The 25,563-nt window shown below is 50.4% G+C and overlaps 10 protein-coding genes across 11 annotated transcripts; 5 read left to right on the forward strand and 5 right to left on the reverse strand.

Annotated features, from left to right (window-relative positions):
* Window positions 1-1,066: 1,066 nt before the first annotated feature.
* Window positions 1,067-2,623, reverse strand: PV10_04485 (uncharacterized protein). The gene is made up of 5 exons (XM_016369044.1): window positions 2,259-2,623; window positions 2,006-2,186; window positions 1,774-1,946; window positions 1,590-1,689; window positions 1,067-1,531 (listed from the first exon to the last, which is right to left on the reverse strand). Exons 1-5 carry the CDS (start codon window positions 2,574-2,576, stop codon window positions 1,230-1,232), a joined length of 1,074 nt encoding a protein of 357 aa, XP_016224832.1. The 5' UTR covers window positions 2,577-2,623; the 3' UTR covers window positions 1,067-1,229.
* A 641-nt stretch (window positions 2,624-3,264) lies between these two features.
* Window positions 3,265-6,804, forward strand: PV10_04486. 2 transcript variants are annotated; one of them, XM_016369045.1, is made up of 3 exons: window positions 3,265-3,873; window positions 3,923-4,041; window positions 4,097-6,804. In XM_016369045.1, exons 1-3 carry the CDS (start codon window positions 3,776-3,778, stop codon window positions 6,223-6,225), a joined length of 2,346 nt encoding a protein of 781 aa, XP_016224833.1. In that variant the 5' UTR covers window positions 3,265-3,775; the 3' UTR covers window positions 6,226-6,804. The 2 variants fall into 2 exon arrangements, with proteins under 2 accessions (XP_016224833.1, XP_016224834.1); XM_016369046.1 differs by having other exon boundaries at window positions 3,923-6,804.
* Window positions 6,805-6,929: 125 nt separating this feature from the next.
* PV10_04487 (uncharacterized protein) lies at window positions 6,930-8,209 on the reverse strand (the record flags this gene model as incomplete). Its single annotated transcript, XM_016369047.1, has 3 exons — window positions 6,930-7,093; window positions 7,214-7,984; window positions 8,068-8,209. The coding sequence occupies 3 exons, from the start codon at window positions 8,207-8,209 to the stop codon at window positions 6,930-6,932; spliced, it is 1,077 nt and encodes a 358-aa protein (XP_016224835.1).
* A 1,178-nt stretch (window positions 8,210-9,387) lies between these two features.
* On the reverse strand, window positions 9,388-11,724 carry PV10_04488 (uncharacterized protein; the record flags this gene model as incomplete). Its single annotated transcript, XM_016369048.1, has 1 exon — window positions 9,388-11,724. One exon carries the CDS (start codon window positions 11,722-11,724, stop codon window positions 9,451-9,453), a length of 2,274 nt encoding a protein of 757 aa, XP_016224836.1. The 3' UTR covers window positions 9,388-9,450.
* A 400-nt stretch (window positions 11,725-12,124) lies between these two features.
* PV10_04489 (UDP-glucose 4-epimerase GalE) lies at window positions 12,125-14,055 on the forward strand. The gene is made up of 2 exons (XM_016369049.1): window positions 12,125-12,398; window positions 12,464-14,055. The coding sequence occupies exons 1-2, from the start codon at window positions 12,370-12,372 to the stop codon at window positions 13,554-13,556; spliced, it is 1,122 nt and encodes a 373-aa protein (XP_016224837.1). The 5' UTR covers window positions 12,125-12,369; the 3' UTR covers window positions 13,557-14,055.
* On the reverse strand, window positions 13,967-15,816 carry PV10_04490 (uncharacterized protein). Its single transcript, XM_016369050.1, has one exon. It carries the CDS (start codon window positions 15,674-15,676, stop codon window positions 14,135-14,137), a length of 1,542 nt encoding a protein of 513 aa, XP_016224838.1. The 5' UTR covers window positions 15,677-15,816; the 3' UTR covers window positions 13,967-14,134.
* A 92-nt stretch (window positions 15,817-15,908) lies between these two features.
* PV10_04491 (uncharacterized protein) lies at window positions 15,909-17,700 on the reverse strand. The gene has a single exon (XM_016369051.1). The coding sequence runs from the start codon at window positions 17,488-17,490 to the stop codon at window positions 16,099-16,101; it is 1,392 nt and encodes a 463-aa protein (XP_016224839.1). The 5' UTR covers window positions 17,491-17,700; the 3' UTR covers window positions 15,909-16,098.
* Window positions 17,701-17,977: 277 nt separating this feature from the next.
* PV10_04492 (uncharacterized protein) lies at window positions 17,978-20,300 on the forward strand. Its single transcript, XM_016369052.1, has 2 exons — window positions 17,978-18,950; window positions 19,008-20,300. The coding sequence occupies exons 1-2, from the start codon at window positions 18,338-18,340 to the stop codon at window positions 20,066-20,068; spliced, it is 1,674 nt and encodes a 557-aa protein (XP_016224840.1). The 5' UTR covers window positions 17,978-18,337; the 3' UTR covers window positions 20,069-20,300.
* An 855-nt stretch (window positions 20,301-21,155) lies between these two features.
* PV10_04493 (uncharacterized protein) lies at window positions 21,156-22,598 on the forward strand (the record flags this gene model as incomplete). The annotated part of the gene is made up of 3 exons (XM_016369053.1): window positions 21,156-21,494; window positions 21,550-21,980; window positions 22,028-22,598. 3 exons carry the CDS (start codon window positions 21,156-21,158, stop codon window positions 22,596-22,598), a joined length of 1,341 nt encoding a protein of 446 aa, XP_016224841.1.
* Window positions 22,599-23,199: 601 nt separating this feature from the next.
* Window positions 23,200-24,870, forward strand: PV10_04494 (uncharacterized protein; the record flags this gene model as incomplete). Its single annotated transcript, XM_016369054.1, has 2 exons — window positions 23,200-24,234; window positions 24,298-24,870. 2 exons carry the CDS (start codon window positions 23,200-23,202, stop codon window positions 24,868-24,870), a joined length of 1,608 nt encoding a protein of 535 aa, XP_016224842.1.
* Window positions 24,871-25,563: the final 693 nt, after the last annotated feature.

Consider the following 25,563-nt stretch of genomic DNA (forward strand, 5'->3'; position numbering starts at 1 on the left):
ACTGACTGTGAAGGAGCCTAGGTTGCTTGCTCGCTTGGCTGATTGTTAGGCAGGACTCACAGAGTGATAGCATTCATAGTCCAGTTTGAGAGTGTCGTCTTTTCACACATCCCTTGACTCTACCGCCTTGGTGCTTAGGAGGTCCTGTCACCGTGAATATAGGTCGTCGTTCGTACCTACGTTGTCATGTATAAACACTAGGTCTTGTGTCACACGGATGTAGACCGCACTTATCACACTCGAGACAGTGACAAGGCCAGCGTTTCTATCCCTCTTGCGCTGGAGGACAATCACGATGACTTTTGTCCATCCCAATCGTGGACGAGCTTGACTTCTTCTTATGTATCAACAAGAGCGAAGAGGACACGAAAGGTAAGTTTGGAGATTAAAGATTGAGTATAGCAGATCCAGAACCGTCTTCAAAGTCCCTTCATCTGATTTCTCCATTTTCAGGTCTTATGTTGGACTAATAGCTACTACTTAATGATCAGATCTCTAGAGAACTTAAATCCCCAATTCGATGTCTCTGATGCACAGCGCAATCAGGTCTCATTAGCCCTTGACCCACTCTCGACCATTCCAAATAAAACCGCTCGCAGGGTCATTCTGGTAGTATATAACCTGATTCTGACCTTGAGTGTGTGTGACCTGGGTATACTTGACATCGACGGTTGTGACGGTGGTGGTGGCCCCTCCGTTAGTTGCAATCGCAACGGTACCTGGAGTCGACCATCCTTGACCGTGTCCAACTTGCCCACCGCCGTGGGAACAGAGAGGCTTCCCGCAATTAGCGCAAGGAATGCTGTTCGGGGATTAGTGTATGTCAGGAAAGAGGATGGATACCATGGGTAGAAATTAGGGTGGCGATACGTACCAAGAGGACATTGTGGATGGTGGAGCGTGGAGGATGGAGTCGATGGTAAAGTTCTGGCTTCGTATCTCTTTGACGGATGTTGTTTTGTGGAGAGGAAAGGGATAGTGTAGGTATGAGACTTTGAGGATAGATAAGAAATGGAAGGAGAAGAAGTGAATAGTCTTTCATCAAGTAGATTGAAGATAATTAGGTGTTTGACGTTTATCATCACGGAGAGAAGGCTGTGCTAGTGATATAGAATTTCCAAACAGAGGTGAAGAAGAAGGAGATACCAATCAGACTTCGGAGATCATTCTTACAGTGCCTCTCCTTCATAGACACTCGTTCCTGCAAAATATCAAAAGACATATCTCGTTCAAAGGTCCTCTATCCCATCCGAAATACTCTCCTTGAGATTTTTGAATCCCTCCACACCCCAGAAACGCCGAAGTAAAGCCTCAGCCTTGTCGCGAGGTATGATAACAGACAAGTCCTTGCCTTCATTGGGAGGAGGGTTTGGGATATTGGTATTATCAGGACGAAGCTCACGCAAGATGCTGACTGCTTGCGTCCAGTTTACAGTCTCAGCAAAGGCAAAGATCCTTTGATGATTGACTTCTCTGTCGAGAAGAGCCGCCACATGTAGTCGTGCGCAATCTTCGACATTGACGAACCATTCTAACAGATAACGTCGGTAAGTTGGGTACAAGGATGGGTTGAAAGGATTCAGACTCACGTGGAGGAGTATTGGTAAAGACCTCAGCGTTTCCAAATAACAATTGACGCACCCAGCCCATGGTGCTTCCGGTAATCTCCGGAGCGAGGATTGTTCCGTACTAAGTAGTAGGAGGCATCAGTTTCGAACGTATCCATACGTCGGACCGTTGCAGAATCAAAGGAGTGGTCGAAGGTTGACTAACATTTGCGGCTGGAAGAACAGTATTCACCGCGAATCTAGGGTTGGTTTCTTTGACGAATTTCCATAGTGCCTTTTCGCCTTCAGTCTTGGAAGCGGCATAGATGTTGTAAGGCAGATCTTCGTTGGAGGTGTTTGGATCCCAGGCGGCTGCGATAGCAGCCTCATTCCACGTGTCTGGCTCGTAACTGGCATCAGCTTATCTTATGCCTCAGTATGTCTATCATTCGACCTACCTTCATCAATGACAATGCCTTCCTTATTGGGGACAGGAATCAGACAAGCTGTGGATGAAGATGTCAACACGAAGCTTTGCACGGTTGAGGCGTTGTTTGCCGCCTGGAGTATTGCCGTCGTGTGCGCGATAGTTCCATTGATGACCCTCTCCCTGTCTGGGTCGAGAGTGAGATCGGACGCCTAGACACTCGTATCAATTGAGACTGGAACGCGGCGCAGCCTTTGTGGACATATCAACCATTGATGACCTACCACATGCACCACTCCCCAGACCCCTTCAAGTGCTTTCTCTAGCTCGCCCGGTGCTGCAAGGTTAGGGATCACGACAGTCTCATACCTCGTCGATCCGTACTTGTCGTGAAACAACCGATCTAGCCATGGTTTCTCGCTCCGGACGGTCCCGCGCACTCGATATCCCTCAGCCAGAAGCAGGTTGATGACGGTGGAGCCGATGTAGCCATTTGCACCAGTGACTAACATCAAAGCATCTTGAGGAAGCGACCTCAGAGATCGAGACGTCTGTGCCATTGCCTGTGAATGACTTGAGGAGCCGAGGGTTGACCCCGGCATTTGTGGTTGTGGTGCTGTGTCATTGACCCGTGTGGCGGCGATCTAACTACAAGTTGTTCTTGGTCTGTATTTCATTCGCTCCCAAGAAGTCCCAAGTCCCGCTTGTCGCAAGGAAGGATATACAGGATCCGATCTCGTTCTACGTCTTTGTGTTTTGCGGGGTAGAGATGTAGGCTCTGAGCCACTTCCTATATCCACACATAGACTTCTGGTAGAGTCTTCTGAATCTGTATTGGAAAAGGCCACTCATATTTAGTTCAGCTAGGCGTCAATGGGCGGCTGATGAGCTTGACAAGGTAGCCGTTAGGTATGAGTCACACCTATCAATCGTATGATCTATCTGATTTGTTGGCCTTATAGGCTACAGTGCCATGAGAATTTGCTTTGTATTATATTTAAGCAGCCTGTAAGGTCCTAAAAGTCTAGCTGATGGTTAAGTTGGCTTGTTGGATGGAAATGCTCCAGACTCGAAGGTGTCGAGGAACTCTGCACTTTCCAATTGAAAAGCCCGCCGTAGTGGCTGGAGTGAACTGTGGCACAACTTGTGGCTTAACGCTTATGTAACAGCTTTGGAACCACAGAAGTGACAACCCAGAACCACAGCCACGGGTGCCACACACAAACCACACGACACATTAATGCGCCACATCCACCCTTGACCCGCAACCACAACCGCAAACCTTTTGGCCTGCGCTGTCCTGACCTGTCCTGACCTGTCTTGTCCTGTCCTTTCGGTTCAAGCAACCGACTTGAACTCTCAAACCAATTGTTGCACTTCTAGTGACCTGTCACTTCTCTGATTTTTGCTATACTCTGCATTAACCTACCAACCACCAGCCAATTTGACCTGATTCACTGTGAGATTGACCCCAGTCTACCACATCAGGTACACTTGTTTGCCCTGCCGCCCAATTGCCCAATTTCCCAATTTCCCCTCACACACTCGTCCTCCCATCGGCTTGTCCAGAGATCAAAGATCAGACTCACGCCTCAGATCCTCTCGAGGACAAGAGACCTTTATTCTACCTTTATACTGTTCCTTTCACAGTACTCAAAATCACAGTCGTCGTTCGTCGTTGTGCTTGCTGCGCAAAAGGCTCACAATTGGCTGACATTGACACAACAACCTGCGCTTGCTTGCGAGATCTTCACAAGATCCTCTATCAATGCCACCATAACAATATATCCCCTCTCACATCATGTCTGGAAGATACGCTGTTGAGGATTTACTAAATCTACGAGCGTCGCCTCTTGTTCGCAGACCGTCTCGTCTGCCGCCAAACGAAGAATGGATGGGGTACGACTCAGAGCGCTTTGTCCTGTTGCAGTTGTTGACCTGTCTCTAGCCCTCAAGACGCCACTGCTAAACGCCCTACCACTAGGGGAAAGGCGGACGAACCGTCAAGCACCACCGACGCCTTTCAGAAGAGACCCCTGATTGACTCTCAGCGAAGAACGACCACCGGTATACACCTCGGGTATCCTGCTTCTCTTACCTCTTGCTAATCCGAGATACTCAGACCCTGAACGATTGGTGCTTGGCCCTCCTCGCCGGTCTTTCGCATCTTCCAACACTCGTCCTACCGCAAAGACTCTAGAAGCGTCCGATGATACCAAGGACAGATCATCCTTTCCCGAGAAGACCAAGATTTCCGACAGCTCCGACTCGAGGCGTCAGGGGCGGAGAGACACCCAGACTAATGGTCGCTACGGAAATCGAAATGAAAGCGAAGAGCCAGAAGTCGAATCTCGACGGGAATATGACCGTCGGCCTAAATGGGGTGCCAGAGAGAGGACGGACCATCAAGATTTAGAAGATGATCAAGATGATTCACGTCCTCTGTACAAAAAAGATTCACATTCAAGAGCAAAGCTCTCGCAGTCTTGGTTCAGAAAAGATAATGGCGAAGCTCTCGAAGACACCAGGCGAGATAATGACAAACCAGGCGACTGGCGACGGGATCGAACTCGCGATCGGGATTGGGATCGCTCCAACAAGCCTGAGGCTGACCCTGAATGGATGGATGCTGCGGACCCTGAAGAGCCTTTCCAAGCTCATACCCAGGAAGACTTTCAGCGATGGAAAGAGAGAATGAAGGCTGGTGGAGCTTCCGCGGACAAGCCTGAGAATACCTCTCTTGAAACTTCGAAGGTCGACTTACCCGAGAAGCAGCCCCAGAAAATCGCTGTCCCAGAACCCGACGATTCCATGGACAAGTTTTTTGCCCGGTTCGAACAAAAGTCCACTGAAAAACAACCCACTACAACAAAATCAGCCGGCAAAACACGATTTGCCTCTCTATTCAGTCCACCCGTGGAACAAAATAAACAGGTCGAAGCCCCCTCTCCACCAGTAGTGGACAGGCCTTCATCTGCTCATCGCACCCAAGTGTCGCCAAAAGATGCCGATCAAGCTGGATTTGCTCGCATTCTGGAAATGCTGCAAACCCGCAGTAGCAATCCGACACCACAGAATCAAGACCAACCAAAGCCCAAGACCCCTCTTTACGCCAGAGACACCCAAGCAAGGCCTGAAGGAGAGCCACAAGCCCCATCTTCGGATCTCTTGTCTTTACTGGGAGGCCGTGCTCCATCTCAACATCCAGATCCATCTTCCGGCCAGCCTGCACCCTCTGATGATCGATATAACGACTCTAGATCACCATCTGAACAACCTACACATACCCGACAGCAATCTAGTATCCACAAAGACGAAATGCTGTTGAACTTACTTCGACAGGCTAGCTTGGCCCATAAGCCTCATCCTCAATCCCCGCATCAGCCATCGGACTACCGACCAGGCGGCGGAATGTTTCCCATGCCACCTCCACCTCCACCTCCCAACACTCGAGAGGACTCCTCTAGACCACGTGGCGCTCCCGCTCCGGGTCAGGATCCCATCATGGCCCAACGACGGGACACAGGACGATCCATGTTTGATGAGTCACCCATGTCAATGTATCCAATCGAGCCAGGCCCACGTGAACAACTTCAAAGACGCCCAACCAATGGAACACCCCGGGGATACGACGATGATCCTTTGATTGCTCTCTTGAGAGGACAAAGCAACAATTCTCCTATACCTCCTCTACCTCAGCAGGGCGCACAAAGACCACCACCCCCTCCTGGTTTTCAGCGGCCTCCAGGACTGGAACAGATGCCTCGAAGCAATCCCAGCTGGCCTCCTCAGCAACCACAAGCCCAGCAGCAACCTCCTCCTCCTCCTCTACGTCATCCATCTATGCCTCCCGGACTATCCAACGTTCCACGAGGTATGTCGGGTCCACCATATGGCCAGCCGCAACAAATTCCCCAGCAACCGAATATGGTGCAACAGCCACAACGACCGCCTCCACAACGCAAATACACCACTGAGTCACCTTCATCAGCTGGACTACCCAACTTTCCACCCGGAATGGGACCACCTCCAGGATTCATGAATGCTGGTGGCCCTCCACCTGGATTCCCCAACTTAGGACCAGGAAATTTCCCCGGCCGATTCCCACCGGAACTTCCCTCAGCTGGAGGCGGACGACCGTACATGGAGAACATGTACGGTGATGGAGCAGGACGGGGAATCCCGAATTTTCGAGCAGGGGGAGGACCAGGGGCTGGAAATGGTGGAGGAGCAATGCCGGGGTATCGATGAGACAACCTGAAATCATAGCATTGATCCATTGATCAGCCTGCCCAGACAAGACCTCAACCCGACAGAGATCTGGTTTACATCATGAACCCTATCTCCCCATCTCCCTGTCACTGTAAGCAAAATACACACACGAGCTCAGCTAGCGAATTAGGATGGACAGTTACAAATGGGACAGGAAATCAGGCGTTCTAACATGACATAACATGACATGACATGACCTGATCTCATTTTATCAGAGATTCAGCTATTGAGCATTGAGCTTTGAACGTTGAACAAAGGAAATGACTGACAGGAGACAAATGAAATGCCACCATCGAACATGCATGGCCAGACCCGTTTCAAGCACGTGCTACTCATATGTACTTGGAACTTTGCACGAAACGTGTCTTCAGCTATCGTCGGTCTAACTTAGTCCACATAACAGCCTTCAGGTAAAGCAAGGCAAGGCGAGGCAAATAGGAAAGAACACGAACACGAACACGAACCATTCCCCCTGACATGAGCCCTGTCAATCCATTTATAGTTGTGAGAAACATACAAAGTCTTGTTTTTTCTATCATATCTCAATTTTTTTGTTCCATACTAGAAGAAACTATTACTGTCTATAATTTCTTTTCATCTTTCAGTCAAACTGACTGACTGACTGACTGACTACGTTGCAGCTGTAGGCTGCCTACCATGGAATGGCATGCCATGACTACCACCTAATTAGAAGTAGAATTGATGGCATTAGCCAGACGAGGCAGTAGATCCAGAGCGTTGCCGAAAAAGACCTGGTCGCGAACCTCGGAACTGTTAAAGGAGTATTCGTCTAGAGCTTGGTAGAAGTTGGTGACGCCTGCGATGGGGGCGTATGGAAAATCGGAACCTAACAAAAAAGAGAGGGGTGAGAGTTAGAGAATTTTGTGATTAAAAGAGGGAGAGAAAACAACAAGAGAGGAAGAGTCCTAGCAAAAAAGTCTTCTGTCTCTCTATACTCGGGACTTACCATATAGAAGGTGGTCATGCGGAATGAGGTCGAGCAATAGATCGAGCTTCTCGGGAGACGATGACAAGGCCAGGTCGTAGTAGAAGGAACGTAGATCGGAGACGGCCTGATTCCAGGTAACGTTGTCGGCTATAAGGGATACATCGACGCCACGGCGGGAGTAGGCAAACCGAGTGAATTGCCAGGGCAGGTTGCCGCCTGCGTGCGACAAGATCACCTTAGTATCCGGGAAGCGTTGTCGATTTCGTACCGTGATCAGGTCGATTGCAGTACGGGTGGTCTCTTGTGGGTAGTCGATCAAGGGTTGTAGCATGAACCGGTTCACCAGAGTATGATCGACGGGTGCGGCTGGATGGATGAAAACGACGGCTTTTCGAGCGTTCAACTCCTCCCAGATAGGGTCGAACAGCGGATTGCCTAGGTAGTAGTTGCCGTCGCCATATCGCGTAAACAGAGTGACTCCATCGGCATTGAGCTCGTCGAGTGCATGTGCGATCTCAGCCAGTGTTCCGTTGGTGTCAAGGAGATCTGGCAGAGCAGCAAAGCATCCGACTCGAGATGGCTGAGCCTCTTGGAGACTGGCGCAGAACTCGTTGGTGCGGCGGGCAAGAGCTCGTGTGGTCTCGTTGACCCCAGTGATGGGAGCTCCCGGTGAGGTCAATGACAGGATTCTCGCTGTGATGTTGAGCGAGGCCGAGAAGGCGTCATCAAAGGATATGTTCCAAGAAGGAACTGGCCATCCAGATGGATCACCTCCAGCGGCATCGACAGCTACAGATTGAGAGGGAACAGGTGAGCAAGATCCATGGAAGATGTCTGAGAACGGATTGCATCGACTAGGACGGCAGTCTTACCTTCGGCATAGAAATCAGGGACGAAATGATGGTGGACGTCAATCAGTTGCTGTTGAGGTTGGGCTTGTCGTGGGGACAGGGTACTCCTGGCTTCGACTACACTTGCCACCAAGACCGTGGATGTGAAGGTTGTCAAACGCATGGTGAATATGAAAGGTGAGGATGCACAGGGTCAGTTCGTGCTTCGAATTTTGGTTCTTCTTTTTTTTCTTGAAAAAATCATTTCCTAGGCAAGGCAATGCCATGCATAATATAGTCTAGGGAATAGATCAATTCCGTTTGTGGTGAGGGCAATTCATGCTTACGCATGGCACTTCGCACTCCACAACCGGAGTATTCTGGGGTACTGGTCATGCGTCGGATCTGCTAGAGCTCTAGAGAGCTCAGTGACTATCGATCAGATTGTTGAAGTTGACCTGTCAGAAGGTTGGAATAGCAGAGGATGCAGGGAAGGGGCGAGATGGACACGGCAAGGTTTTGGTTGACCTCGGTCTCTTGAGATGGGCACGGCAATCGGGAGGACAGTAGTGAGCAGTAGATAGAATACTTATTTCATTAGTATTGGTTCTTGGCGAGAGGGATGCCTGATGTTGGTTGTTGAAGAAGATATAGCGTAAGGAACAGTGGGGAAAGTTGTGCCGTGCCTGGAGGATGGCGTCATCTTGGGGGAAGAGACCCAGGACCTCGGCAAGATCAATTAGAGGTAGAAGATGGTATGAGTATTTTGAGAGAATCTGCAGTATGACATAAAGATTGGAATCGTGGAGAATATGTTGAGTGAAGGTGAGAAGATGCTGGGATGTCACCGTGCAGCGGGGAGTGTCGATAGTGTCCACTGCCACTGCTGTGGAGGAAGGCAGTGGTCCCCGGATCTTGGCATCTTGGCATCCCCGTGATTTTCCACGGCATTCCCGGGGTGCTTCGACAAGGGACAGGATGGTCATGCTTGAAACAAAATCCTTGGGGGGATTTGTCCTTTGTACGTACAGTAGGTGTTGATATATAGCTGGATCAATACGTCTTTGACTCACAGACTACGGTATGTGTTTGCTGGGTGCTGCTGATATTTGCCAGAGGTCCGGAGTATAGTAATCCCGCCGTCAAACGGTCGTGGTTTCCTCATTTGAGGATGTTGTCACCTACCAGGGAAGTCTTCCAGTTCCTCGTGGTCCAGATAGCCTAGAAGGGCTTGATTCCGGACGACGAAGAGTTCTGTGGTATGGGACGGATGATTGGATCCGACCGGCCGCTTTTAGATGTCCTCGGTCAACCTGGGATGTGCTGTGCCTTGAATCATTGATCCTGTCATTGATCCTGACATCGGTAAACGCGGGAATCATTATTGGACCAGGACAAAAGTACGCAAGCTATCTGTCTAACTTACTAGCCCCGACTTTTGGACTTGATCTTGTCGACCAGAGACTTGACATCGCTCACGCTAGAACCGTGATGGTTGTTCGCCTTCCTGTCCTTGCTTCGTCCTTTCTTGCCTTGATCAGGATCCAGCAAATCCGTCCTCGGTCCAGCTTGCTTGTTCTTTTTCTGATCCGCCTTCCTCTTTCTTCCCTCATCCAGGACCTCTTTCATGGCCTTGGTACCCTTGAATCTAGGGTTGGTCGGGTCAATGGCATATTCGTGGTTGTCAAAGAGTCTTGCAAAGCGCGGATCCGCAGTGTCCATCTTGAAGTCATCCCCGGGTCCATCCTGGGATTCTTTAGATTTACCCTTTTGGCCCTTTTTGCCACGCTTCTTTTCTTCCTTTTCAGCCTTTTCGATGGCCTTCATATCAAAATGTCGGACTGCGGATTTAGAGCCCTTGCCATGGCTGGTGGTGTCGTCTGTCATGAGCAGTTCTAATTGGGCACGTTGCTTTTTGTCGATTTCTTCTTCAGCCTCACGTTCTCTCCTCTTCTTTAGTCGTTCTTCTTTGCGCAATTTGGAACTGCTCTGTTTGGCGGCCGTACCAGCGCTTGCCGAGTCAGGGGCAGTGAAGAAGGGATCGTCGAAGCCCAAGTCCTCAGCTTCATCATCTTCTTGATCAGCTTCAGGATTCATTGCAGTCTTGGCACCGCTGTCGTCCACCTGGTCGTCCTCATCCGTCTTGGACACTCTCTGTTTCTCTTTTCTCTTTGCTTTCCTCTCCTTTTCTTTGCGAATGTATTTCTCCATGGTGGTTTCGTCAGGTTCGGGCGAGTTTTCAAAGACACTTCTCTTCTTGCCACTCTCTGCTGAGGCAGAGAATCCTGAGGTGAATGTGACTTGCATGTCACCTACAGGAGCCTTAGATGATTGATCCTTTTTGGACGGTTTGATGGGTTCGGGAGCGAGTCCGAGCAGAGCACGCATCTTCTGACGTTCGGCTTCTTTCTTGGACAGGCCCTGACTTTGGGGTGCCGACTCGTTGACGGTCGCTTCATTATCATTATCGTCCTCGCTATCGGATGAGTCGGAAGCTAGGTAGGCCTTGAGGTCGTTCTCATCGATTTCTTTTCTTCCTCCTCGGAAGGCTCGGGCGATGGTCTCTTTTCGGCCTCCATCCTCGGCGTCCCAGGTCAATTTGACTTTGCTGTGTTGCAGAGCGTCGGTGACAAAGTCATTGGGACGGTAATCGTCGGGGATGCGGTCACATGATTCACGTGGGGTATCGGTTGAGAAGTCGGTGTCGTCGGGGACGAAGCGGAGATCAAAAAAGTTTGCGGTGGTGAGGTATTCAGTGCCATCGACAGCATCGTAGATGTGTTTGGCGGCGGCGGAAGAGGAGAATGTCAGGATGGCGTAATAGTATCGTAGACGTTCAAGTTGATATGCTCGGAGGGCGGCCGAATCGAACTCGGCCCCTTCGTCTGGTTGGATCAGACTTTCTTTAATGTCTTGGTCTTCTTCGTCGTCCTCATCCTCATCTTGCTCATCAGATTGGTTGGCATTAGCGGCGAAGATTTCTCGAGGAGGGCCTTCCATCTCTTCGCGCTCCAGCCTTTCTTTGCCGAACTCACTAGGGTAGATGGAGACGGTGAGAAGCTTAGCACCAGAAGGCGGGAGAAAAGAGGTGAAGACGGCCATAAGATCAGCGGCCCGGATGTTGTCCCAGTCCAGATTGACGACGGCGATTCTCGAAGTGACATCGCCCATGGGAATATTGGACTGCTGACTTGCTCCCAGCCCTACGGTTTCGGAGAGGGCTGCATCTTTTCCGTCATCGTCTTCATCGAGATCCGAGTCCTCGTCAGTGTCTGAGTCGGAAGAGGTGGACGACGAGTCCGAGTCTAGACCTTGTCTGAGGATGTCCCGTGTGGATGAGGCCGACACTCGATTGAGTTCTGCTTGGACCTCTTGATCATCGTCTGCCTGGTCATCGTCGTCATCATCTTTATCCGTACCGCTGTCTTCATCCTCATCGGCAAATTCATACTTCCTTTTCAGGCGATTCTGCTCAGCGTGGGACTTGACAGGGCGACCGTAACGATCGACCTTTGCCCTTTTTGTAAAATCTTCATCTTCTAGAAGACGGGCAAAGCGCTTGTCAACTTTGACCTTGTTCTTCTTCCCTGGTAGGCGGTAGCGAGGATCGGACTGGATGTTTGCGAAGCGAGGGTCGGTGATTTGAGGGTCATGGAGATGGGTTTGGGACGTTTTCTGTTTCTTTACGGGGTTCGACATGATGGCGGGTTGTGACGTGTGCAGTAGTCAGCCTGATGGATGGATCAAGTAATGGACTAAGAGTCCTGGAGGCTAGGGATTGAGGTTGATCATTATTTGTGGTTGTGTCGAGGTCGATTGAAAGGCTGGATTGAGTGATGCAACAAGACTGGCTGCAGGAAATATTTTGTATAAATTAAGTGGGGGGGAATTTTGTATGGGAAGGACCGACCAGGGTCAGGGTCATCAATTATTCTCCGTTGGTCCTTGCCTCTCTCTCTACCTGCACCTGCACTTGCGCCTGCACTTGCGCCTGCACCTACTTACGGAGTACACTGACACGTGCGCTGCGCGGAAGCTGCGACGCGAGAAATTCTCAGCCGACATTCCTTTCCCCCTCGCCCCTCCATCGTCTCCATCCGCAGTCGCAGTCGCATTTCCATCTGCATCTGCATCTGCATCTGCTTCTTCTGGGCAGCGCAGTCAACAACTGTCATCTTGCATTGACAACCATACTACCCAACATTCTATAACTATACAATCTCCCTCCCTTTCTCCTTTTCCTCTCTTCATCTCTCACCACACTCGTTTGTCCTCTTGCTACCAGCCTTTCATCTGACCTCAACCTCTCCTCTCCATTCCCCCCACCATTGTAAAATCCCTACAATGGCCGTTGGATCCGCCCTCATCACTGGGTAAGCCTCCACACACTGGTCTCCACCTCTCTATCACTCCACTGACACATCCTTCCCTCCTACAGTGGCACAGGCTACATTGGCAGCTTCACTGCCCTTGCCCTCCTCGAGGCCGGCTACGACGTGGTCATTGTCGACAACTTGCGCAACTCGTCCCAAGAGGTCCTCAATCGCATTGAGCTCATCTGTGGCCGACGACCTGAGTACTACAACCTCGACATCACCAACGAGGCTGCCCTTGACGAGGTTTTTGCCAAACACCCCGCCATCGACTCTGTCATCCACTTTGCTGCCCTCAAGGCTGTCGGCGAGTCTGGCGAGATCCCTCTTGACTACTATCTCGTCAATGTCTATGGCACCCTGTCACTCCTCCGCAGTGCTGCCCGCCACAATGTCACCAATATCGTCTACTCTTCCTCAGCCACCGTCTACGGCGATGCCACCCGCGTCCCTAACATGATACCCATCCCAGAAGAATGCCCCTTGGGTCCCACCAACCCCTACGGCAACACCAAATTTACCTCGGAGCTCATGATCACCGATCACATCAATGCTGAGCGGGCCAAGGCCCTCAAATCCGATGACCCTTCTAAAGCTCAAGCCTGGAATGCCGGTCTACTGCGCTATTTCAACCCCGCTGGCAGCCACCCCAGCGGTATCATGGGTGAAGACCCCTCCGGCGTGCCATACAACCTACTTCCTTTACTCGCCCAAGTCGCCACAGGCAAGCGCGAGAAGCTCCTCGTATTTGGAGACGATTATGCTTCGCATGACGGCACCGCCATCCGAGACTACATCCACATCCTCGATCTCGCCCAGGGCCATCTCAAGGCCCTCGACTATCTGCGCAACCACCACCCAGGCGTGCGTGCCTGGAACCTTGGTACCGGTCGTGGCTCAACCGTTTTCGACATGGTCAAGGCCTTCAGCGCCGCCGTTGGAAGAGACCTGCCCTACCAAGTTGTCGGCCGTCGTGCTGGCGATGTCTTGGACCTGACCAGCAACCCATCTAGGGCCAACAGCGAGCTGGGATGGAAGACCGAACGAACCCTCGAAGATGCCTGTCGAGATCTGTGGCGCTGGACCGAGAACAACCCCGAAGGTTACCGACAGAGTCCGCCCCAGAAATTCTTGGACGAACTGAAGAAGAATGCTTAGATGGGATAGACGACTTGACGATATGACCCAAAAAAGGATGGAGTGGTTTGGACATTTTGCATATGAAGGGGACAGGGGAGGAAAGGATACTCAGATAGATCAGACGCCATGTTTGGATATGAGGGGTTCGGGGTCAAAGAGATCTATGCTTCGTCTGGTTGGACTATCGCCAAAACCTGTACATTAATGGCTAGCAGAGGTCGCCCATGGATTCTTGCATACTCACGGCTACGAGAAAACTGAAACGACATGAACATGAAGTTGGAGGGGGGTAGGAAGGAGAACTAGACGTTTTGCGTCTGAAGAGGGAAAGCTTTGGATTGATTTATCCGTCGATACATATTTCCTTAGTCCACAAGGAAACATTCATAGACCAACAAGGTGATGGACAGACAATCTTTGGAAGTTTGGAATCTTTGATCTGCTGTCAAATCGAGGATACACCAAGTTCGACATGATCTAGTCTTCATACATTTTCCCAACCAACTATACTGACGCCTCGCTAATGTAAAATGCAAATCATCCTCATCCAAGGTCCACTCAAATAGTCTTGATACTCATCTCGCTCAACGTCAACATCAGGTCGAGTAAGCAATACTGACACCCACAGTCCCACTCCATTTCTTAACCCCCCCTCCATCACCATCCATCCCACCACCACTATTCATAGACCTAAGCCCCGTCCTCACCACCGGAGCAACACTTACCCCCGCACTCACCAACAAACTCTTGACCCTCCCCGTCCACAAAGCACGCACATTCCAACTATCATCCATGCGAAACTTCAGCACATTCTCCTCTTCGCGGTCCAGCCTCTCGTCCTTGAGAGCCTGTTCCTCCGCCGAAAACCAGCCTTGAGTCTTTTGCCGCGCCCACGCCAGAGGATCTTCACTCGACTCAGTATCTCCGGAGGGAGTCTTGCGCCGTCGACGCCATAGTTCCCCGCCTACCACGTATCGTGACTCCCAACTATAGAAATTAAAGTCGAAGCGGGACGATAGTGCCAGTGTAGGGGTGGGTCGCACGGAGTACGAGGAGGAAATTGAGCCGGTTAATGGTGTACAGGTCAGAGTCATGGTGTATGGGAATGAAGAATGGGAGATGTTGGATGGGGTGAGAAGGGTGTGTCCTGCGGTGGAGAGTAGTGAGGATGATGTTCCCGCGAGGGGTTTATTGGATATGACTGATGGGTTGGAGTGGGATGTTGTGGTTGATTCTGTAGAGGGAAGAATGTGCGGAGTGAGGGTCGTGAATCGTAGACCAGTGGAGAGGCCTATAACGTGCGAAAACGGACTGTAGTAGAATTCCGCGCCGGCGGATAGAAGCGATGGTTTTGATGCAAGGCGATTGTGGTAGTTTGATAAGGCGTCTAATTGAGGAGGGAGAGGTAGTCCGGAAGGAAAGTCAACGAAGGTGTCGCCGCCGGTGACGGGGTTCTTTTGTACAAATCTGGGTTCGGAGGTTTCTGGTGGTGATAATCCGAAATTCCATAGTCCTCGTGCACCTAGTAGTGCGCTGTCTGTTGAACCTAGTCCCTCGAGGGAATATCGTCCTGTGTCGTGTTGGATATGTGCGAGACAGGATGCTGGTGGAGGTGTAGAGCTCGCGAGAGGGCCGGATACGGATTTGCTATATATTGACAAGGAGAGAAGGGTTTCGGGATTTATGCGACGGGCGTATAGTGCGGTCAGGGTCGATGGAGGTGGGAGGGCCAACGTCGCATGAAGGAGTGTAGGTTTCCGGGCGTTGTAATCGACATTATTGTTGTCTTGATGGTCTTGGTTCTGGCCAGTGGTCAAATTCACTGGTAATCGGACGTCTCGATAGCCTCGGACGAGCTTCTTCAAGGGAATACTGGTGGTTTGCGAGGGGAGATGACCTAAGGGGACGGTCGAATATAGGTAGGAAAGGGAGCCGTCGATTTGACCGAGAGTGGATAGTGTGTAGGATGAGGCAAAGTTGCCGGTGCTCAAGGACGAGACATGGAGGGCCAGAGTCGAGGGAGTTTGGAAGCTGAGCAACCCATCTGACGTCGCTGTCAATGATGAATAGCTGTTGTCATGGTTCCAGTTCGTGGATGTGCCGAACGCATGTACAATGTAATCCATGAATTCGATCATGGTTGATTACTGCTGTTGAGCGCTACCCAGGCGCGCTATCTTGAGGTTCTTGACATTGTGGAGGAGAAGGGAGGATCGAGTATCGTTCAGGAGAGTGACATGAGTATGCTGGGTATCTCCATGGCCGGTGGTTCTGAGGCTGTTGCATGCATCTCTCCCCGTTGATTGTCTGGAAATGAAGTTGGAGTTGACCTGCGGTTTAGATATTTCCTAAATAGGCTAGCGGCATCTCCTTTGACATTCGTCTCATTTCGACTTATCGACTTCATTTCTTCATCTTCCCTTGAGTTTCAAGACTACACACATATTGACCGATTCAGAGTCTGGCCAGGGGGCGGTTCAATATTAAACTATACTCCAAAGGCCATTGATCACTAACACCAAGTATTCTAGATATCATCTTCCCCAATTCAACCTTTACCCTACCATTTATTGTCAAACACCTTGCCCTTGACATAATTCACCAGCTCCGTCACAGGCGGTAGATGCTCTCGTCCTGCTCCAAACTCCATACCGTGCCTCATGACTTTCCGGTAGTTCTCTCCTGCACTGACCTTTCCAAGCACAAACTGTCTCTGCGACTCCACTCTGCTTGGTACTGGAATGCTTCTTCCCACCACGGCCTCCATCCCTTGCCAGGCAAAGGTGATGGCTTCTTTGGCGTCTGCGGGGATCCCAGCTTCATCGAGCATGACAATTCGAGTCTCTGGGAACGCTGCTTGCATATATCGAGTGATGTTGGGGTTCTTAGCTCCGCCTCCGCACATGAATATCTCAGCTAGAGGTCCATATTCCCGGGGCATATACCGGTGGTAGTGCTCCACGATTGCTTGTGCGGTCACTCGAGTGATGGTTGCTACCACATCATTTTCAGAGAGACCTTTGGCTAGGCCTCGCTTGATCAGATCATGAGCGATGGTATCTCGAAACACCTCCCGACCTGTCGTTTTGGGTGGCTCCAGGCTGAAATATGGGTGAGTCTGGAGGAACTCATCTACCAGGTCTTGGTCGACCTTTCCTGCTGCTCCCATGGCCCCGTCTTTGTCGTATTCTCGCTCGCCGTTGGTGAAGTATCTGACTGCTGCATCGATGAAGACATTTCCAGGACCGGTGTCAAAGTCGAAGAATTCTGGATTGAGCCGGCCATCTTTGTCCGGTGGGATGAAGCATACGTTGGCAATTCCACCAATATTCTGGCATGCTCGGAGCTTGGTAGGGTGATGAAGGACGAGCGAGTCGAAAAATGCAATCAAAGGGGCGCCTTGCCGACCAGCAGCCTGGTCTGACACTCGGAAATCGGTGACTGAAGTGATACCAGTTCTCGAGGCGAGGAATGAACCCTCAGCCATGGTCAAGGCGGACTTGGTCTGGCCTGGTTCCGGCATGCTGAGCAGCCAAATTGTCTGACCGTGAGAGCCTAGAGCGTCGATATTTTCCAGTGGAACTTGATTCTTTTGCGAAAACTCCTTGACCGCCGCGGCGAATGTCTCTCCCAGCAGTACATTGACTTCTGAAAGCTCTTCGGGGGTGGTTTGATTGTGCAAAATCATGTTCATGACTCGTTTCTTGATCTTGGGTTCCAGTGGTACTTCATCATAAGCCAACAGTTCGAAATGCATGGGTGAGTCGGGCGAATCTTGTCTGAATCGGCACAACGCGCAATCGATCCCATCCATGGATGTGCCCGAGTTCAATCCAAGCACCGTCAAGTCCAATCCGGGCGCACGAAGACCATTGCTGACGACATTGCCATACCCATTCGTATGGCCATTGGTGTTTCCGTTGGTTGGAGTTTCGCTCAGAAAAGGTGCCATGTTGGTCTTGTGAGATGTCTGTGAAATGGTTTGTCTTGATGTTGAACGGTCTACTGGGGAGCAAAATAATTATGTATGTTAACCAATTGCCACATTCAATTCCTCCGCCATTTCCTTCCTTCACATATACGCTATATTCAACATCCACAGGGGTGGGGTCTTAAGACACATGGCCTGGGCAAGCAATCCTTGTATGGTGGCTCGACAACGGTGCTCGTGACCTTGCACAAGACTCTTGGACACCATGGCGCGGCTGAATTGTTAAATGTCTCAAAGGCTATCGCCGGCTGGTTTTCACGGTCGCGTGACTGACCAAAGAATTCACGACTTGAGGCTGCCAGCCAAGCCTGGAGGCACGGGAGGACAAGGCACAGGACGCGCGAGCTGATAATTTTTCGCGTCAGTGCGTGAAGTGAAGGCCACAGGACCATTTAACCATTTAGCCTTTTAACAACTCTACCATCCCTCCTCCTCAACCTTGCTCCACCCTTGTTGTCTGTTTGCCACTTCTTTTCAGTCGCAATACACCACTCTCACCAATCTCCATGGGCACTCTCCCTGTGACCTCGAGTATTGCGGGCGGTTTCGGTGGAGAAGCAAGGCTCCAAAACCACGCGACATTCTGGGGAATATGAGTACGGGGTGCGGACGGTGGGACGACAAGAAAACGAGACTTTTCATCCTTGCCCGAATCTCGGAATCCCATTTCTCTGGGTTGGCTATATATCCTGACTCATTCACCCTCTGGAAGGGAACATCGCCGTCTGCTAATCGACTTAGATACATCATACTCCTCGGACATCTTCTTTCTCCTTGACCAGCTCCCTCCATCAGACCCCAAACCAAGATGGCCTTTCAACCATGGCGCGCCCTCCCTGGCAAGGGCGTGCTTGTGCTACTCAACTTCCTCAGCTCTGTCGCCTTAATCTACGAAGGATACAACCAAGGTGTATATGGTGGCATTTCCGGAACGCCTGGCTTCATTGAAATGTCTGACATCGGCTCCGACGGCGTGGTAACCCAAACCACCAAGCAAGGTGGTCTCGCTGCTGCTTACTACTTTGGTGCCATATTCGGCGCCTTCATCGGAGGATGGCTTGGTGACAAGTTTGGAAGAAAGAAGGCGGCCTTCCTCGGCGCTATACTATCCCTGCTGGGATCAGCCCTCCAGTGTGGTTCCGTCAATGCCGACATGTTCATCGTGGCCAGAGTCATTGCAGGACTCGGGATTGGTTTTGTCAACAACATCATCCTGTCATGGGTCTCGGAACTGTCTCAGGCTCATGACCGTGGTGCGACCTTCTCGCTTGTATTCGTCTCCAACTTCCTAGGCATCTCCATTGCCAACTGGATCAACTTTGGCATCCGAAACCGATCGCCGGCTTTCAGATGGCGATTCCCCCTTGGATTCATGTGTATTCCCATGCTCATGGTCGCCATCATCATCACATTTGTTCCAGGTAAGTTGACAACACCCGTCTCGCTGGCAGGTGACTGTTCTAATCACGTGACATTAGAATCTCCTCGATGGCTCATGGCCAACCACCGCAAGGCCGAAGCTCTCGAAGTCTTGTGCAAGATTCGAGGTGACAAAGATCTATCTGATCCCGCTATTGCCCAAGAAGCTGAGATCATTGAGGCTGTCGTCGAGGCATCCTACCACAAGCGAAACAATTATCTCAATATCGCCCTCGCCGGCCGCTATTCTGGAAAGCTTCATTTCGGTCGACGAGCTATTCTTGGATTTGCACTCCAACAGATGCAGCAATGGACGGGAATCCTAGTCATCGTTTCGTGGGCTTCACAAGTCTTTGAATTGGCTGGATTCAGTTCATATAAAGCATCCTGGATGTCAGGGTTGCTGAACACATTTGGTGTGATTGGGACGGCTGCTGCTGCGTTGGTCATTGATCGTTTTGGTCGCAGGATGTGCCTGCAGATCTCCTTTATTGTCCAGGGAGTGTGTTTGTTCCTGGTGGCTGCGTTGATCAAGACTTCTCAAGACCGGGTCGATTCTAATCCATCTCAATCCCAAAGTCTAGGCACGGCAGCTTCTGTGTGGGTATTCCTCTTTTTGATTCTTTTTACGCTTTGGAACATTGTACCTTGTTGGCTATACGGAACCGAATGCTTCCCACAGGAAGTCCGCGCGAAGGGCTATTCATTTACAATTTTGGGCTGGGCGGTCGGTTGTGGAGTTACAACCTTTGTTATCCCCATAATGCTGGACAATATCGGATGGTGGTCGTTCATTTTCTTTGGATTTATGAACATCCTCACCATGCCAATCATTCATTTCTTCTACCCGGAAACCGCTGGTCGATCACTGGAAGAGATCAACTTGCTGTTCACGAGCGACAGCCCCTTTGTCAGCAAAAACATGGCTGAATACGATCGCCGCCTAGCTGAGGCAGGGGGGAATGTGGCAGTGGCCGCTAGACGACTTTTGGACGAGGTTGACGGCGAGGATAACTTGGATCCTGCCCGGGTCTTGGATCAGGGCAACGAAAACGGCAAGGTCGAGGACAAAACTGGCGCCCAGTTTCATGAATCCGGGTCAGAAAAGAGTGCGCTATAGTATCGTATACGCGCTAAATGGGTATTTGCTTCGATGCAGGCAAAAGGTGGTTTAGAGCTGCTGAGCGCAGGAGCTACTAAAAATCTTCTGGTATCTTGACACATAATCTAATAGAAGCAATGGCAGTGCTTAAATAGTTGATACCATATGAGAAGAGACTGAGGCGACGAAGATGTGGGCCAAAACGTCCAACCAATCAAGATGCCGCAGGACGATGTTGACGGAAAGTGCCAGGATACTTGGCCAATGCTCTTTCCCCGAGTTTGTGCACCTTATTTTGACGATCCTCTTCATCTTTTGTTGTGATCTTTTAGCGTTTCCCTCCTCTCTTCCAGACAATCATTAATCATTGTTCCTTCGATGGACAAAGCTACAACCTTGAGTCGAGACCTTCATTGAGTTCCACTACGCTATGGCGAATAGTAATGTCCAGATTCAGACGGAGAGACGTCGAGATGAGTAGCCAAGATCGCCACCAAACCGTCAAGTCAAGACGTATCACACGTGCCTGTGATTATTGTCACAGGCGTAGTATTCGATGCATCACTCGCGAAGGATCCCAGTGCCAAAGCTGTCTCGACTTTGGCCAACCATGCACCTTTCAACGCACGGCTAAGAGACGAGGGGCAAAGCCCAAAGCGACCAGCACCTTGGCCATCAGTTCCCCGAGAACCACAACGCCGCAATCACTCAATGGTAAGTCGTTTTGAGAAAAATGGTCTGAGCTTGGTGGCCATCAAGTCCCTGATGATCGTCTTCGCAAGAGTTCGCTTGAATCCGTCCTTGCTTGGCGCTCTATCCGGATGTTCTGGATTTGCTTTGACACCTCACAGTTGACCCCAGGTCGCCGTCTAACGCTTGGAGAGCTCCATACATCGCCAGTCAAGCTGTTGTCATGACTCTTGTTGAACTCTATTTCGAGATTGTATACCCGATCTTCCCCCTGTTCCACAGGCCGACCTATTTTCGCAAGGTCAGTTGCATGTCTGGAGATCCCTAGCCATAGCCTCGGTCTCTCCTGTCCTAACTAGCCTCAAAGATCTCTAGGGGTGAGCACACATCTAACCAACGTCTATTCGCCGTTACCATGGCTGTCTGTGCTCTGGTTTCAGCTCGAGTTCGAGACCAGGCAGTCTTCAATCCTAGCCACGATGTACAGGAACTCGCCGAGATACAGTCCGAGACCTTCTACCTCGCTGCCATTAATGCCTCCGCCGATTTCCAGGACCCGAACCAATGCCAGAGTCTCGAAATGCTGCGGTGTTTTGCTCTTCTTGCCCTCTCTGCCATCCAGTATGGCAAAATCCGGGAAATGCAATTATATCTCGGCAAATACCACACTTTGGTAGCCATGGATGGCTTGCATGATGAGTCAAATTGGCCCAAGGACATCGGTATTGTGGAGACAGAAGAACGACGCAGACTGGTCAGAGACCCTTCCCTCGTCTCTTGCTAATGAGCCTGGACTGACGTATTATCAGTTCTGGTCCATGTACACACTTGAAGTATATTCTTCCATCATTTGGAACGGCGTTACTCGTTGTCGGGAGCAGCAAGTCAATGTCGCATACACAACCGAGTTGGACGACGAGCTCTTCAGTGACTTGGGCTATAACCAACAAACCCTATCTCCGGTCGAGATCGGACCAAGTCCGGGCGGCAGATGGGGTAATGTGAGAAGCAGTAGCTGGCTATGTGGTTGGAATTTCACCACTGATCTCTATCGAGTGCTCGAGCATGTCATTGCCAATTTCAGAGATCGCAGACAACACAAGAGAACCTTCCTCAGTGATATGTTCGGTGGCCGGAACGCTGTCTCCGCGTCATCTGTTCGCGACTCTATCATGACTCTTTACGGCGATCTCCCGCATTGCTTTAAAGAATGTCCAGAGATCACATGTGACCCTGCAAGGTAGAGCTTCCCTTCAATATTCCAGTTCCCTCTTTGACATCTTGCAGTGACCGATACGGTTTTCAAGCAGCCAATATCACAGCTACAGTTCAACTGCTTCGAATGATGTTGTTTGCCTCTGGGGGAGGAACAATAGAAGAACGTTGTAAGATTGCGAGTGAGGTCGTTGATGCCTTCACACGTATTCCAACTGCCTACCTACGAGCAATTAGCTCTCCACTTCTTCACCATCTTGCTGGAATTGGGGCATTACTGGGTAGCGTCTTTGAGGAGCCAATCAGCGATATTGCCTATGAACAAGTGCGCGTGGTTCTCCTGTCTCTGGCACAGCTCCTCGAAAATCTCGATCATGGAATTCATTCAGCAGTGAGCGCTCATCGACTGCGGACCCTGGTTTCCCAAATCGATGAATTCTGGAGCCAACTTCATGTCATTTCCGATGATGCTGGTTCGGCTATCAGCCCTTCTAGTCAACGAGATCGTCAGGACTCACGCCAACCAGACGCAACAAGGACCATACCCTCTCAGTTGACAGACCACTTCTTCGATGATTGGCCATGGAATCTGGATTTCATGCAGCCGGCAGAAACCTGGTCTTCTGCCAACATGAATTTATAGGCCTGAGACCGCTTGAAGCATAGTATCGAGAGCTCGTGTGTACTGCCTGAAGGTTTCACCGTATGGATATATGTCCAAACCATACGTGATTCAAGCAGTAGCTGATATGGCGGTCAGCCTCGAGCCATCCAAGCAAAATGGCGACGTGCATTACTATTTCCGTATCAAACTCCGTGGACAACCTCATGAGCACGAAACTGCCAATTCTCTGGTTGCTTATCAAGCTGCATTTACGAGTGTCTGGGACCCCTAACAAATGTCAAACTCCTTGTTAGTGCAACAAACACAAATTCACATAAAGACGTGCTGCTTTCTCAGGTATGGTACAAAACGACCTGATACTGTGCAATAGCGGAGCGACAATATTTTAGATCTCATTCACGACTGCCTAACCAGACTAGGGCGCGTTTCAACAAAGGATGTCACTTTGTCTGATTGCTTTGCTCGCAAATTGACGCCCTCAATTCAGTCAACTTGTGATGAGCTTTATACTCAGAAGAGCCTACAGCATTACCTGGTATGTAGGAAACTCTTTGGATTTCCCACCTTCAATGCAACTTCTGCCCATACCTCCTCTAACTACTATCAAGTCTTGACCAGGATGGCCGAAAGTCAGTTGCACGCCCATGCCGAATTTCTCTCATTGTTTGGAGACCCAGATTGCGACTCAGATTGCGAATCGTCACAGCCAACAGCCGAACTCAAATCGACTCCGCTATTCTCTGGTAAGGTCAAAGCAAAAGTCGACGAAGCCGACGACCGCGCCAACCCAGTATTTCCTGCGTATGGCCTTCTTGGATATTGTTCCGCCATCGTTCAGCATGGCCACCTCAAGGAGATGGCTGTCTCACGCGACAGTCTGATCTATGCAAATATGCAAGAACCATGGTCGGCTTTCATTTGCGGCCAGCAGGGCGCGGGCAAAAGCTACACCATGTCCTGCATTTTGGAGAATGCCCTTATCGGAGGCGGTCCGATGGGAAGGAATCCGTGCCCCATGGCTGGAGTGGTTTTTCATTACGACAAGTTCACCTCGGCCCATGCCACGCAAGTCTGCGAAGCAGTATACCTGAGCTCCAGTGACATTAAAGTCCAGGTTCTCGTATCTCCCTCGAATTACCAGGACATGAAACGATTGTATAGCAATTTGCCAGGTTATTCGAGAGAGGCACCGAAACCAGAAGTCATTCCGTTGCTGTTCAGCGAGAAACAGTTGAATGTGGCTCATATGAAAACGCTCATGGCATTTGACAGTTCTGATGCTAACCCTCCGTTGTACATGTCAATTCTGAACACGATTCTCAAGGACATGGCGATCAAATCTGGCACCACAGCAGGCATTGACTACATGAGATTGAAAGCGAAGATGTATGCAGCAGGGTTGACGCCTGGTCAAATGGGGTCTTTAGAACTGCGTTACACCTTGATCGAATCCTTCCTGCGAGAAACAGCTCCGAAGTCGATGATGCGAAAGGATACGATCGACTTCAGCCCGGGCACAGTTCTGATTGTGGATCTCAGCTGTCCTTTTGTCACAGAAGGAGACGCATGCGCGCTTTTCTCCATCTTCTTGTCTATTTTCCTTAACAAGAGATCTGAGCACGGAATGATTGTAGCTCTCGACGAAGCACACAAGGTATGCGCCTCGTCCAGAAGATCCTTTTAGCATGGACCACGTTGCTAACCTCAATACATGTAGTTTCTGACCGAAGTCCCTCAAGCCAAAGCATTTTCCGAAGATCTTGTGCAGGTCATTCGTCAACAACGCCACCTAGGCACTCGTGTGGTGGTTGCCACCCAAGAGCCAACGATATCGCCAAAATTGCTTGACCTTTGTAATGTTTCCTTTGTCCACCAATTTGGATCTCCAGCTTGGTATTCAATTCTGGTGAATCATATCGCTGCACTCGGTTTGCTGGGCAGAGATTCGGACGAAGCAAGAAATAAAGTGCTCAAAATGATTGTCAAGTTGAAGAGAGGCGAAGCTTTGGTCTTTTGTCCCAAAGCATGTTTGGGTTTTGGTACAGGTGACAAGATTGACGAAGAGAGCGCCAGTGTGAATGGCAAGTCCACCAGGAATGGAACTGAGGCGGAGAATGAAAGTTGGGCTGACTGTCAGAGTCGAATTGGGGAAGAGAGTAATGGGTCGAGTCGGAGCCAGATTGACTGGGATGAATTCAGCCCTCTTGAAGATGCTTTCATCAAGGTCAAGATCCGCCCAAAGGTTACAGCAGATGGAGGCAAGAGTATTGTGGCATCGCTCGATACTTAGTCATGTGGGTTCAGCTGGTGTAGGCCTAAAGATGCGCCATGTGAGGGTTGGTTGTTTGGCGTTACAAATAGATGGACGCTTCGGGGAACAAGTGGTGAGTAACACTTGGACCCGTGTACGAGCTGGAGAATTTGTGAATGTAAATGAATGAGTGTTGTTGCAATAAGTCGATGGTTGATGACTTTTGTGCTGGGTCGTGAAACGCACTGAAACAGACCGATGTCCGCGACTCAATGATATCGATAAGTTCTCAAGACCTCCTTCTCTTCGCTGGTCTAGAGACTGTATCGCAGTCGTAAGTTGTGGGTATGTGCTCGTCAGAAGGTCTGTGTCGAGTATCTGAGTGGAGAGTTCCATAACCCTTTCTTTCATATCTCGTGAAGGGCTTGGGATGAATGAACCATCCTCGTACTTCAACGGAGCAACTCGAGCCTCTCGCTTGATGTGTGTGGTTACGGCAGTGTATCCACTGGCGTTGACACGAGAGAGATTGAGATCGTGAGATCTCTCCCCGACTTCCGTCTCGTTTCAACGCATAGGCGACCCCCACGGCTTCCCACAAATGAACTCCGTCGCGTAACTTCGATACCTTCTCAAGAGATCCGTATCCCTCAACCCACGACCAGGCCGATCCTGGATTTCGGAAGTCTGTTCCACGGTTCCAAAATGAACGGCCACAGCACTTCCGTCCAG

This window comes from Exophiala mesophila (genome assembly GCF_000836275.1).
Source record: "Exophiala mesophila strain CBS 40295 unplaced genomic scaffold supercont1.3, whole genome shotgun sequence".
Classification (NCBI taxonomy): Eukaryota; Fungi; Ascomycota; class Eurotiomycetes; order Chaetothyriales; family Herpotrichiellaceae; genus Exophiala; species Exophiala mesophila.